Here is a 15,448-nt window from a genome sequence, read left to right as displayed (position 1 = left end):
TCCACATGCCGCAGAGCAACTAAGCCTGTGTGCCACAACTATTGTGCCTGTGAGCCACAACTATTGAGCCCATGTGCTGCAACTACTGAAGCCCATGCACACGCCTAGAGCCTGTGCTCTGCAACAAGAGAAGCCACCACAATGAGGAGCCCGCACACCACAATGAAGAGTAGCCCCTGATCACTGCAACTAGAGAAAGCCCCTGTAGAGCAACAAAAACCCAACACAGCCATAAATAAATAAATAAATAACACCAAAACCAATTAAAAAAAAAGAATTAAAAAAAAAACTTATTGAATAATTTTAAAACGGGATCGTTTGAAAATTTAAAGGAACATGATAGGAAACCAGAATGTTATAGGATTTAAGAGTAATAAAAAAACCTAGTTATAAAGTGATTATTTTAAATCTAAAAAAGTGTAGATGAGTCATGGAGGGAATATGCATATATATATATGGTCAACAGGAAAGCACGAGTCATTACTGAGAGGACTTCAAGGAAAGGTGAAAAAGAACAATGCAAAGTCAAGTTCTTAAACACTGCTGGTATCGCCTGAGATTTTACTCAGAGATACTAATTAAAGGGTTCACTTTTAAGTAAATCACAGAGAGTGTAACTACTAAGAACTAAAAAAAGTGCAGTAATGCCACTGCCACCAAAACCAATGCAGATTATCAGTGATCTGTTCAAATCTCACATTGGTTGCCTATTTAAAAACTCACCTTTATCACAAAACCTGGAAAAATAACTTGAGTGATACCCAAGGCCAGTAAAATAAGCGAAATGTGGATCCGAGGTGTACACAGGTACCAATCATTTAATAGAACAGAGACACTGCAGCAGTAATGGTCAAGAGATAATTTTTTTTTTTTTGGGCCGCATTGTGCCGCTTGCGGGATCTTAGTTCCCCAACTAGAGATTGAACCTGGGTCCCCTGCAGAGGAAGCTCAGAGTCCTAACCACTGGAATGCCAGGAAATTCCCAAGAAGTAAATTTTAATAAATGAATCCTATAACTCAAAGTGAAAGGACTGAACAGTCCTCTCCCCGCTAAGACAAACGATAGAAAAATGAACCTATCCTCCAATGAGTTGGTCACTTCTGACCAAAAGGGGTCAGAAAATACAAGTACTTTAAACATAATTGCCAAGAAACAGAACCAAGTGAAATACATAAAAACAGAAATTCATGATTATACAACTATCCCTCTGGAAAGCTTTTAAATCTAGTGTACAATATAGCTTTCCTTCACAAAAACTGCATGCTGGAAATCTTAGCACAATTGACAGAGAGAGACTGTATGAACTGGTCAGCGGGGCATGCTCTCTCCTGCAGTCACCAGTTGAGAAGTGCAAATTACCAGCTGACGCTGCATAGGTATGGCTTGGACGATGTTAATCTCAAAATCAACCCACAGCTCACAATTCTTTCTGGCTGCATGATTGATATAAAGATAGTTAAGTTCTGCCTCTTTTCTAAAGAGAGAAAGGAAGCAATGCAAATCACAGGCAAATTTTTCCTGCTCCACGTGTGTTTAGAAAGTTTTAAAGGGACCTGGAAGTCAAACCAATAAGAGCAGCAAACGTGGCAGCTTACAAGAAAATATTTTCTGATGTAAATGGAAGGCACTATAACATCATTTCTAACCTGTCACTTCAGATAAAACTGTTTTCCTACTGTTTCCCAAAGAGAATCAATCATTTTATGCTGAGGAAAATTATAGGTTATATAAATATGTATATTAAGCTATGTTTGAAAAATAGAAATCTAGTTGAGTCTTTTTGAAAACAGAAGGTACACTATTTTAAAAGCATATAACGAGAAGTCTCATTTTCAGTCCTATCTCCAACTATTCTGTTCCCCTTACAGGCAAAAATCTTACTTAGTTAATTCCTTTGGTTTTTCTTTATGCAAACACAAGAAAATATAATTATAGGTTCTTATTTCCTTCCTTTCTTACATAAAAGGTTTTGTACTATATACACTGCTTTGCACCTTGCTCTTTTCATTTAATAGCATGTTCTGAGGATCTTTCTATCAATTACATCCCTATTTTTTTTTAACAGCTGAAAAGAATTCCACAGTATAAATGAACCACAGTTTGTTCACCTAGTCCTTTACTGCTGAACTGTTTCAGCTGTTTCTCATCTTTTGATATTACAAGTGACACTGCGATGAATAACCTGTACATAGGTCTCCTCATCCCCTTGTGCAGGCCTGACCTATCCGTCCAGCTTCATACAAAGCTGCTCTCCCTCGGTTCTCCTTATGCTCTGTCCTCACTAACCTTCAGCTGGTTTTTGCATATTCTATTCCTTCCTCCACACACCTCTGGTTAACTCCTCTCCATCCCTTTGGATCTCAGCTCCAATGTCACTTTCTCTACCACATCAAGCCGAGTCCCCTTGTATACTCACAAGATCCCTCTATTTTCCCTTCACAGTGCTGATGATAGCTTGTATTTCTGTAATTGTCTGGTTAATGTCTATTTCTCTTACTTGACTAAAAGCTCTATGACAGCAAGGCTATTATATTGGGGTTTCTGTAAGATGTTACGCAAAAACCCAAATGAACTTTTTGGCCAACCCAATATTTCTACTACTTAACCCTGTGACTGACATACGGAAAAAAATTAATGAATATTTGCTGAATAAAGGAATAAAATATCAAAGGTACCAATTACACACCAATCTGTTCTTAGTATTTTACATGTATTTCTGTTTTATCTTTTAAGTATCTCTTGAAACCTTCAGTTCACTCCACTTCCACTAACACACTAATCCAAGCTCCCATTATTTCTCATCTAAACTCCTATACTCACTCTGAGGTTCTACTAAAACCTATGCACCATCTTTAACACCTGTCACTTGCCAAGAATTCTTTCAATGGCTTCCCACTCATATTCAAATACACTTTCCCCTAATATGGCCTATAAGGCCTGCATGGTCAGTCTGGCCTCTGTTTACCTCCCACACGCTGTTCTTTCTACCTGGAATACTCTATGCTTCTCAACTTACCTGGTTAATGTTCAACATCTCACGGAAGCCTGAGCACTCACGGGTCACAACCAAAATTTTATATGTATGTTTTGGTGTGATCTGATGAGTGTTGTTTCTTTTACTAGGCTATAAGCTCCAAGGGTAGAATTTATTTTCTTTTGCTCACTGGGTATCACCAATATCCAGAACACTTCCTGGCACACAGTATAAAACTTGATAAATGTTTGTTAAATGAATGAACAATAACATGAAATTATATCAAATTACATGGTTAAATACACTCAGAAATCAAGTCTGGAAGTAAAGTTGCGGGAGTAAGGGACTGTTTCACAGGCTCCAACTGTAGTTAAACGTATTTGGTACAGTGTTGAGGTTACTTACTGTATTCACACATTTCAATCCATAAATGCTTATTTTATTTAGAACCGGGTGCTTTTAACTATAGAACTTAATTTCTTCAGTTGACTTATGAGCAAATACCAAGAATACTGTTTATGCCTACAGTTACAGAAATAAAGATGACAGTAAATCACTGGCATGCACACTTTAAAACTATTAAGAGTAAAAAGTTAGGATCCTTTTCTTTTCATAATAGGGAAAAAGATTTCAAGAATGTATCTGCTGGTACATATCAAATAATGATTAACATGCTTCTTAAAATCTGACAACCAGATACACATTTTTTAAATTCAGAGGCTTATATTTTTTCTTCTCAAAGAGAAGAATACCTTTGCTCTCCAAGCTTTTCTAAACATTCACAGCATATTTTTATAAAAATGCATTAGGCTTTGGGTATCTCCTATTACAGTACATATTTGTATAAAGTCACTGGGTAACCACAACTACATATATAGCTGTCTCATGTTATGTGAGTATGCTTACATTGTTCTGTGTTTTTTTGTTTGTTTTTAATTGGAGTATGGTTGATTTACAACGTGTTCTGGTTTTTTATTCTCTGTGTATTCCCCTCCTTCTCTGCCTCACCACTTTAGTTCACTGGATTTGTCTCTGAAAAGTTAAATTCAAAATAAGACATATGAAATAAGCTTATAATACATTAGAAAAGAAACCCTAATACACAGGATTATCATTGTCTTATAATTATATATGAAACATGAAGTGAGTGAAACAGTTTTTTTCATCAATCCAGTATTAATAATGACCATAATTTTTAAGAAAAATATTTTTTAAAAAATTAAGTAACTATATGAATCAAATACGTGTCCATGATAGCTCCCAAGTCTGGCTCATCTTTTTCTGCGCCCCCCCCCCACCGCCCCCCCCATGTGTAATCCTTTGAGTTACTGACTATAATAATAGAAAAAACGGTGCAATGAATGGTTATACCTAATTAACTGACATTACCTTAAATAAGAGTATATTTTACCCTTCTTAAAATAAGAATATAACAAAATTAATGGGATCCGTAGTTTTTATTTATATCCTAAGTTGCTTTGTTGAATCTTTTGATTCATTCAGGGTTCCCCCCCCCAATATATATTAGTAAACTACTAAATATATTAGTAGCTATTTACTCCCACTCTCAAGTTAAATTATAGTTACCTTAAGGGAATGTTAATCTTAAATTGTTTTTTTCACATTCTACGTGGTTCCAAGCCATAAAAAAAGTTTTAAAAGAAAGTAAACATGGGCTTTTCACATTGATCTGTATATTTTTCTCTAATTTTTTGCTTCCTCTTTCCATGAAAACAGTACACTGCAGACAACAGAAGCATTTCTGAGAGAGCAGGCTTTGCCCTCACTAAATCAGAGAGTGAGGTACTCAGGAGTCACCCATCTTTCCTGTCCTAGTTGACTCATTCACCTCCATCTCCTCCTTTCCCTACAGTGTGCCTCAAATTCTGGGAGAAAGGCAAACGTGCAATTGCTAAATGACTATTACACATTTAACACCACTGCTGTAAAAAGGCATGGTACCTATTCCCACAAAGTCTACAAAGCACCAAAAATGACTATTTTCTTTCTCTTGACTATGTTTTCTAGCCCATGTTTTGTTTTGAACATTGAAAAGTACAATAAAAGGTAAATAAACTGTCAGAAAATAGCTCAAGTTACATTATTTCAAGGTCTAGAAAGAAAGAAATAGTGATGAAAGGAGAAACATTAGAAGAGCCTAATTAACTGTGTCCTTACTGTTATGCAACTCAATGTTGTTTAGTAAACAAGGAAGAGACAATCAGAGGGTTGTTTAGGTTAAAGGTAAACACAATGTATCAGGAGGGTGGGGAGGGGAGGGTGGGGGGCGGATAGAGTATAGACTGTAAACAGGAGAAGAATTCAAGTTTTTCCATTGGGGGAGATGACAAACATGGATATGTGCACACATCTCTCAGCACCAATGCATGCACACACACACAGGTGTGCACACAGGTGTTTTACACACCTATTCCCTTTGTTTTGCCAGGGAGAAGGAAGCTTAGACTAAGTACATATAAACACCTCAGTTTTCTAAAATGATAGCAAAGAATCCACCTTCCAATCACTCTCAAATTTTTTTTAAAAGTTCAAAAAACAAAATAAACAAAAATATTCTCACAATGTTTGGCCACTAACATTTATTATGATAGTCACAGCGCTTTACTCAATGACTATTCACTTTTACTTTTGCCCTATTCTAGTTGTTTGCTTGTCTGGCCTCGAATTTTACAAGAGAAGTGTTGCTATGCTAGGACACTCCAAAAACCAAGAGAACCCCCACCACCCCACGTCCCCAGGCAAAAAAAAAGCTGCAGAGACAGCTTTAGAAAAAAACAGTAGCCTTCGGGACATCATCAAATTACAAAATAGCATATTCACTGATGTTTCAGATAGCTTACATTTAAAAAAAAATTAATATACAATATTTAAGAAATAGAGTATACAGTATTATATTTTGTTAAAATTTAAGTGCTAAGTAGATTACCTGACAACTGCACATAAAAGAAATACTAAGGTACAAACTCAGTTGTAGTTCAACAAAAGAAGAAAACCCCCAGATCTGAGCTATTTCAAACAGTCAAGAAAGCAAACAGGGATGGCAGGCAATTCCTAGGTCTAAAGGTTTGCTTTTTGCTCCCTTTGTTAGAGCTATAAAAGAAGAGAAGAGGGTAAAAGTTGCTCAACAACAACAAAAAACAAAGAAAAATTTTCTCATGGATCTAAGTCTTCACCCAAATTATAGTTGTTTATTGCTTAAAATAACAGAGACCAAAAACATTATCTCTTTATAGTTTTAAATAACTGAATACAAAAGATAAAAAGATTAGAGTTCCTTTTAGATTTTATTTATACATAGCTGATTAATGATTACTGAGTTGAAATTGAAACTTAGCTTGATGACAACTGTGGAAAATCCCGAACAAAGAAGATCTCTAGGCTCTCTAAGAACATAAAATCCTTGAGAAGACAGGCAATTTTCTTTTTTTATTTTATAGTAAGAAAGGGCAAAAGAAGAGAACATGTGACAATGACAACACTATTCTCAAAGTAATGACTTCTAAACCTTTATCTCTGGAACCCTGACCCTGTTCATCCAAGCTGCAAACTCACATCATAAACTTCCTACCAATTGTTTCGATGTGAATATCTTGTCGTCATTTCAAACTAAATACCGGGTTAAATAGAACTAGTTCCCAACCTTCATCCCTCATAACCTTCAGGCCAAACCAGTTTCCTATGTTGATTTCCTAATTCCTGTCACGCAGCCTTGAAACCACTGCTCTTTCCTTTCTCTGCTAATGCAATGATCCTAGTCCAGGCTCTTACTATGGTGCCTAAAGAGTGTTTTTAAGTCATAATTTTCTGTTACTTCCAACTTTAAAAATTCTTCAATGCCAATAAGATAAAACTGGATGTGAGAGCCATCTAGATCTCCAGATTTAGACATGAATCAGGGAAGGTAGTTATCTGTCAGTTACCCGCATCGTACATATATTCTCTCACTTAATCCTCATAAGAGCCTTCACACTCAGGAGACACACTGAACAGTGAGGAAAGAAGAGACCAGCCAGGTCTCTTTCCACTACACTGAAACCATTATAATAAAGTTTCAAAAATAGTTAAATGGTAAGGGAAGCTGCAGTCACAAGGTCATTATTTATCTTCGTATAATGTGCTTATTTTTACTTACCCTGGCAAGAACCATATAACCATAAATGGTTTAGGGATATTAATTCTTTCACAATAAGTTTCTCTCCTTTTTATAAAAGCAACATAACCTTTCATAGACAATGTCTAAAATACAGAAAAATATATAGAAAACAAAAATTACCCATAATCTCACTATCCAGAGAATAGCACACAATAAATGCCATTAGATTCCAATAGACCACAATTACCATTTTAAACATTTCCTGAAATCATTTTCCCTATTAGCAGAGGTCCTGAACCCCCAAATTAGATGAATTCCTTTCTTTCCATTCAAATTAGCTTTAGGTAGAGTCCACAAAATGCTAGCATGCTTCATTTAACACTACACTGTACAGTGCTGATTCTAGGGCAGTATGTAAAAAAGATTTTTATATTTAAAATATACATCTATATCTAAGTATTGACATATTCCTTTCCTTCAAAATATTAAACCAAATGACTGAAATGAATGCCATCTCACATGCTCAGCTCACGAACGCTAGAAGCCTCACTGTGCTCTTATCTGAATAGTGGTGGGCAACCTGTCTGATGACTCCGCTGTGGTTTCCTTTATTACAATGGTTTCAGTGTGATTGCAAATCAGTACTTTTCACCCACTGCAGCTAAAAAAAAAGTGAGTGATACTGCTGGTCTGAAGGAAATGTATGCAGCTCTTACGGTAGCCAGAAGAGTTTCCAAGGAAATGTTAAGGAAAACAAGAAGATATCAACAGACAATCAGAACTACAGAATAATACTAAGAGGGTACCTGGAAGAAAGCAGAGCTGAAAGTTGATTATGACTTCAGAGCATGTGAAAAGCACAGGAAGGGGCCCACCAATGTGCAATGATGAGACCCCAACTCCACAGGACTGAGCCCCACCTCCTCTGTGCTGAGCTCACTACGGGCTCCCATTTCCAGAAGTATGCTCGTAATGTTAAACGTGGGAACCTGTCCCTTACTTAAACCAAAGCACAGGAGCCTGTTATTACATGACTCTACCTCCAAGGAAAGCTACAGCACGTCCATCTCAGCTCTTACTGTTCTAGTCCTTGGATGCATTCATGTTACATGAAAATAATGTGGAAAATTGATTTCTTGGCTTACTTATTCCAGGTTTTGCTAACTGCAGTTCTAAATGGAACCTTCCAGTCATTCCTCATTTATTTGTTACTGGGAAGAATGCTGTTCCCCTCCTGAAAACTGTACCTACCATTAATAAAAAGTTTCCAAAATCTTCAGAACAGTTATCATTATGTAACTTTTTAAAGCACTTCATATCAACACCAATCTGAAGATCAACACCAAGTATTTTTGGCCAATTGTTATAAGTGAAAGAGTGGAACAGTAGAGCTGATGATGACTTTCATGACAGAAAGGTAAACATATTTTATATACTTCTAAAAACTAAAATACTGATTATAATGGATTCCATTTTCAACAATTCCAAAGTTGACCCCAGAACAAACAACATGGGTTTGAACTGCATGAGTCCACACATATGCAAAGTTTTTTCAACAGTAAATACTACAGAACTGCATGCTCTGTGGTTGATTGAATCTGCAGACGTGGAACTGCAGACTCTGGGGGACCCTGAATTCCGGGGACTGACTGTGAGTTACATGTGGATTTTCGACTGCATGGAGGGTCGGCACCCCTAGCCCCCGAGTTGTTCAAGGGTCAATTCTATAATGAAAGACAGTTAACAGAAACAAAAAACTTTCTACTTATCTCTCTTTAGAGTGACTTTAAAGTCCACAGAAAGATCTCAGAAGGTAAAGAATAAATTTACCTTATTTTCTTCTAGAAATTTCAACTTGATAGAAACATCATTGCGCATTTTATCATATTTTTCCTTATGTACTTGGAACAGATGCTGTGATTGCTCAATCTTTGGCAGAGTGTTTGCATCACGTGGTCCAAGATTCAGTTCTTCCAAATCAGTACGATATGCATCATATTCAATTCTGGAAAGAGGAGAATAAGTGAAGCACACTACAAAGACAGTGTGAAATAAGTTCAGGAGGTGAAATGGAACTACGTAGAAGTTCCATATTATACATTAATATATCACAATCTCATACATATTTGATACTTTGTGCTTTTAAAATCAAGTATTTCTTTAGTACAAAGAGCTATTAATAAAAGTATGGTGGTAGGGGTGCCAGGTCAATCCCTGGTCAGGGAACTAAGATCCCACATGCCACGAGGCCAAAAAAAATAAAAAATAAAAACCAGTTTAAAAAAAATATGTTGAAAAGTAATGCCAGCAAGATCGGGGTAGTGATCAATCCCCCATGTGAATTGGTTAATAATGATAAGGCAAAGCTGGTGAGGAGAGCAGACTTTAGAATGACATAAACTAACTGGTAAAAGGGAGTTAACTGAGGGTCAGTGCTCCTTAAAGTATAGTCTAGGTCAGCAAATGCACAACAGAAATACAATGCAAGCCACGTATGTAACTTAAATTTTCTAGCAGTCACATTAAAATAATAAAAGTTAACTTAATCTGTTTAACAGTATATTTAATTTTATCCAAAATATTATCACTGCAACATAAAATCAATGTAAAAAACTGTTAGTGAACTACTTTACTTTTGAGGGGAGGGGGGACTGAGTCTCTGAAATCTATTGTCTACTTTAAGTTTCGTCACATCTCAATTCAGGCTAGCCACATTTCATGATCCACAGACACATGGCTAGCGGCTACCATATGGGAACTCTAGACGGATTTCTGTAACATCAGTATTTAGAATGTGACAATGGCGTCTACTACAGAGCACTTACACCTTGCGCTCCCTAAGATACCTCCCCCAATACTCTCCCACCACTAACTGAAACAGTTACCCCACCACTGTCACTCCACGATCTCACAGCATCTCACCATACCTCTGTCACAGCACCCATGTAGATAGAGCAGTGACTTATTCAGCAGTGTCAACCATTCAGTACTCAGGAAGAAACACAGTGATTTCCAATTTAGTCAAAATCAGCACCACAAACTTATGCCCTAAAACTAAACCTCTTTATTAAAATATCTACAGTACAACTCATATCTCCTATTTTGGGAATTAATAAACAACATACTCTATAATGTATATATGACTCAAGAGAGAACATATCAGTCCCCCACACCAAGCCTAATTTATTCTCAACTTACTAACTTTATCTTTCAGGGTCAAAAGCAAAGCATTCGTTCATTCACTGATACAATGATTCATTCAACAAATATTAAGTGCTAACTTTCTATGTTCCAGGCACTGTGCTAGAGACTTTATCTGCTCATCTTCATAGCTTATCTTCAAGAAGCTAACAGTCTAGAGGGAGAGAAGCTCTTAACCAACTACAACAAAATGAGATAATGATACTGCCATGGGGGAGGGAAGATAAGGTACCGTGGAAATCAAGAGGAAGAATTACTTACTCAGGTATCTGAAAAGACATCTCAGAACAGAATTAAAACAATTACATTTTAAAGGATGGTAAGAGTTTGTGAGGCAGATTCGGGCCAGGAAATTGGTAGAACATTTCAGGAAGAGAACAGCATGGACAAAGGCAAAGATTTGTAAGATACCATGACACATTTGGGAAGTAATTCAATCATTTAGAACCTGAAGCTGGAATAAGATAACGAAAGGACTTCGTATCAGACAGGAAGGCAGGATTGAGATTAAGCAAGGCCTTATGGGCAGTACTAAAAGGTTCAGACTGAATCCAGTATGACAAGTGATGGAAAGCCACGGAAGAATTCTGACCTGGAAAGTGATGTGTTCTGTTTGCTCAGGATAGAAAGATGACTCTAGTGGTAATATAAGGCATGGAGGATGGACTAGAGTAGAAGATTGAGAAATCAGAAACAAGGAAACCAATTAGAAGACTGTGGGCAAAAGAGAAATAAGTCACTGAATCAGGAAGGACAATGGCAAGTAAAGCTAAGGAGGAGGAGATAGTTACTAAAAATTTAGGAGGCAAGACTGACATGGTAATAACTATTTAAATCCCATGCGTTCTATGGCCAAACTGCACGACCACTCTGCCCTTCACTGGCTCTAACGTCTTGAGCTAGTTTTTCTTTCCCCACCTCTCTTTCTGCTTCAGGTTTTCATCTACAAATGGGAATAATAATCTCCACAAAAAAAACTACGTACAAAGTACTTAGGACACCTGCTAATAACTAATATCTTTAGAGTGCTTATTATTTCAGCCAAATTAGAAGAGGGATGGCCTGAAGCAAGCATACTAAAAACAGTAAGAGATGAGAGAGAAAAAAGTAGAACAAAAATAAACAGCAACGTGTGGTGATTTAAGGTGAAGACAAATATTCCTCAAAGCCTCAGGGCATACTTTTAAATAACAGCAGGTACTTTAAACACAAAGTTATAATACTGACCTTATATCCCTTCATTTTTACATCCAGTTTGTAGATGGTGTCAAAGTAAAATTTTCCCTAAGAGCTTATCTAACAGTGCTCATTATCACCAGGAAAAGAAGTACATTAAGTTTTCGAAATGCAACTCTTCAAGGTTGCCAGTCTGCAGTGACTCCATACCAGTAAAGTTAGTGATAGTTGGTTACTTTTGGCTTATATAAAACTTCTAGAGAACAGGTGTCCACATCTGAGAAGTTTTGACCACAATAGGCTCCCTTGTTGGTGCTGCTCTGGAGAAGTGCTGAATGGGCTGTTATAAGATTTTCTATACACGAAGCTCCAGACAGCTAGGAAATACTTGCACAATGCATAATAGGGAGCATTAAAAGGCCACCCGGACATTTGCCTAAAGTGCCACTTTTTGTGCTGATCAAATAGCTGACCTCTGCCCTAAAACGGAATAAATTCTGGTTTTGACAGAGAAGAAAATTCAGCTACTGAGAAACTTTTAACATGGGATTCTTTCTCAGTGTTTTCCCTCAAGGCAATGTTTTAGTGTTACAACTAGTCAATGCCTCAGCTACTCCATAAACAGCACAGAAAAGTTAACCACCAAGCTAAGCTTAATGAATAAAATCATATATTTCAATTTCAATAAAAGAATAAATTATGGGGTGAGGTCATTACTGTTGTTGGTTTTTAAAGTACACACAGAGGTATTCTAAAGGTTTCCTGATAACCAGCTACCAAGGACATATAACTTGGTTTATAATTTTGCTCAAAAGTTTTAAACAAACCTATATATTGGATAAATTCAGATATTATATCACATTGTACATTAAGCCAGATTCCTCATCATAAGATGTGAAACATTATTTTTTATAATGAGATGTGAAAATGTGAGATTAGTCCAGTTCAAGCATGAGGCCTAATGATCAAAAATAGAAGGTAAGGCACCCGTGGGTTTTTATTTTGGCTTCGAAACTGATTCCTAGTGAAGAAACCATATAACCTCTAAAGGGTTATTTTTCTCCTTTGCAAATTAAATATAAAATGTTTTGTGTATGAACAGTGACATCTAATATATCTGTCTTTCTTTAATATGGGTTAATATTTTTAAAAGCGTGTTAGAAATTAAGGCTGAAGAGAAACATATTACATGTTTCAAATGAAATATATTTCATATTTTAAAATATATTAAACTAAAATATCTTTTAGTGGCTAAAATATATTTCAGGATAGGTGGACAACTACAAAGTAGAGAGAGAGAAACTAGATTCACGTAGTTCTTAACTGGGAAGTGGTAGGAGGCACTTTTGGAACAAAAGAATTTTCATCTTCGAAAGCACAAATTTAGAACAATCTTTTTAGACCAGAAACTAAGAATGCTTAAAATCATCAAAGAGATGAAAGGAAGGGTATTCACTACGAACAAATTAGGATACTATGAATAAGAAACGGATTTGGAAAAGAACCAAATGAAGTTTATAGAAATGAAAAATATACATAATAAATGTATATATACTCTGAAAAATAAAGGCAATGCCCATGAAAGGATTTAAACAGAGACTGGGAAACCAATTATTGGGAATATTATTGAAGGAAGTCCTACTGAAGGATATCTTATTGAGACATTCCTTCAATGCTATTAAGGGAAATCATATTGATAGATTTCTTCTGTTTTTTTTCCCCCACCTTCTGATTTTAATACTATGTTAGTAAATACTTCAAACAATAAAGAAAAGTAAAAAACCAAGTCCAAAACCTAAATAAGGCACAAAGATCCATTTGTGTCCTTCTCCCACCTGGCAACCACAGTTATTTGTCTTGACCTCCCTATCCAAGTCATTTAGAATCTGATAAGAATCTAATTCACTACATTAATACTAAATTGAAAATTGCAAACACAGCATAGGATAGAAGCATCTCTTCTTATGCAGAGATCAAAAGGTAACTTTCCATTAAAAAAAAAGTCCCATTTAAAATCGCATTAAAAAAAAACAAACTAGGAATAAACCTAGCCAAGGAGATGAAAGACCTTTATATGCTGAGAAGTATAAAACACTGATAAAGGAAAATGAAGATGACTCACAGAAATAGAAAGATATCCCTTTCTCTTGGATTGGTAATATTATTAAAATGGCCATACTACCTGAACAATCTACAGATTTAATGAGATTGCTATTTAAATTACCCATGATTTTTTTCACAGGAGTAGAACGAATAATCCTAAAATTTATAAGGGACCACAAAAGACCAGAATTGCCAAAGCTATCTGGAGGAAAAAGAACAAAGCAGGAAGCATAACTCTCCCAGACTTCAGACAATACTACGAAGATACAGTAATCAAAACAGCATGGTATTGGCAGAAAAACAGACATATGGGATCAATTAATCTATGACCAAGGGGGCTAGAATATACAATAGAGAAAAGACAGTCTCTTCAGCAAGTGGTGTTGGGACAGCTGGACAACTGCATATAAATCAATGACAAACTCAAAATGGTTTAAAGACTTCAAAATAAGACATGACACCATAAAACTCCTAGAAGAGAACATAGGTAAAACATTCTCTGACATCAATTGTAGCAATGTTTTCTTAGATCAGTCTCCCAAGACAAAAGAAATAAAAGCAAAAATAAACAAATGGGATCTAATCAAACACAGGCTTTTGTACATCAAAGGAAACCATAAACAAAACGAAGAGACAACCTATGGACTAGGAGAAAATATCTGCAAACGATGCGACTGACAAGGACTTAATTTCCAAAATATACAAACAGCTCATACAACTCAATATCAAAAAAATAACCCAGTCAAAAAAATGGGAAGACCCAGATAGACATTTCGCCAAAGAAGACATACAGATGGCCAACAGGTACATGAAAAGATGCTCAACATCTCTTATTATTAGAGAAATGCAAATCAAAACTACAATGAGGTATCACCTCACACCAGTCAGAATGGCCATTGCTGAAAAGTCTACAGGGCTTCCCTGGTGGTGCAGTGGTTAAGAATCTGCCTGCAAATGCACACGGTTCGGCTCCTGGTCCAGGAAGATCCCACGTGCCTTGAAGCAACTAAGCCCGTGTGCCACAACTACTGAGCCTGTGCTCTAGAGCCCTCGAGCCACAATTACTGAGAGCACGTGCCACAACTACTGAAGTCCATGCGCATAGAGCCCGTGCTCTGCAACAAGGGAAGCCACTGCAATAAGAGGCCCACACACCGCAACAAAGAGTAGCCCCTGCTCACTGCAACTAGAGAAAGCCTGCATGCAGCAACGAAGACCCAACACAACCAATAAATAAATAAATAAATAAATTTAAAAAATAAAAATTAAAAAAATAGCCTTTGTTTAAAAAAAAGTCTACAAATAATAAATGCCAGAGAGGGTGTGGAGAAAAAGGAACCATCCTATACTGTCGGTGGGACTGTAAACTCGTGCAGCCACTACGGAAACCAGTATGGAGGTTCCTTAAAAAACTAAAAATAGAGTTACCATACCATCCAGCAAGCCTACTCCCAGGCATATATCCAGAAAAGATGAAATTCTAATTCAAAAAGATACATGCACCCCAATGTTCATAGCAACACTGTTTACAACAGCCAAGACATGGCCATATAAAAGAATGAAATATTGCCATTTGCAGTGACATAGATAGATTTTGAGATTATCATACTAAGTGAAGTAAGTCAGAGAAAGACAAATATTACATGATATCACTTATTTGTGGAATTTAAAAAATAAAAATGAACTTATTTACAACTCAGAAACAGACTCACACACACAGAAAACAAATATGGTTACCAAAGGGGAAGGGGGGGAGGGATAACAGATACATACCACTATATATAAAATACATAAACAACAAGGATTTACTGTATAGCACAGGGAAGTATATTCAGTATGTTGTAATAACCTAGAATGGAAAATAATCTGAAAAAGAATA

General features: G+C 36.3%; 1 protein-coding gene across 17 annotated transcripts in view; it reads right to left on the bottom strand.

The window, feature by feature from the left end:
- The window catches only part of ARFIP1 (ADP ribosylation factor interacting protein 1), a 110,957-nt gene that overhangs the window by 15,908 nt on the left and 79,601 nt on the right, over positions 1 to 15,448 (bottom strand). For all 17 annotated transcript variants that reach the window (XM_057726192.1, XM_057726199.1, XM_057726193.1 and 14 more), the window contains one exon: positions 8,920 to 9,094. In XM_057726192.1, coding sequence (XP_057582175.1) covers positions 8,920 to 9,094 — 175 coding nt within the window. The remainder of the gene's footprint in view (positions 1 to 8,919; positions 9,095 to 15,448) is intronic.

The sequence above is a fragment of the Hippopotamus amphibius genome, chromosome 3, assembly GCF_030028045.1.
Source record: "Hippopotamus amphibius kiboko isolate mHipAmp2 chromosome 3, mHipAmp2.hap2, whole genome shotgun sequence".
NCBI lineage: Eukaryota > Metazoa > Chordata > Mammalia > Artiodactyla > Hippopotamidae > Hippopotamus > Hippopotamus amphibius.
Note: the sequence above shows the minus strand (reverse complement) of the source record. Positions and strands in the feature narration are given on the sequence as shown.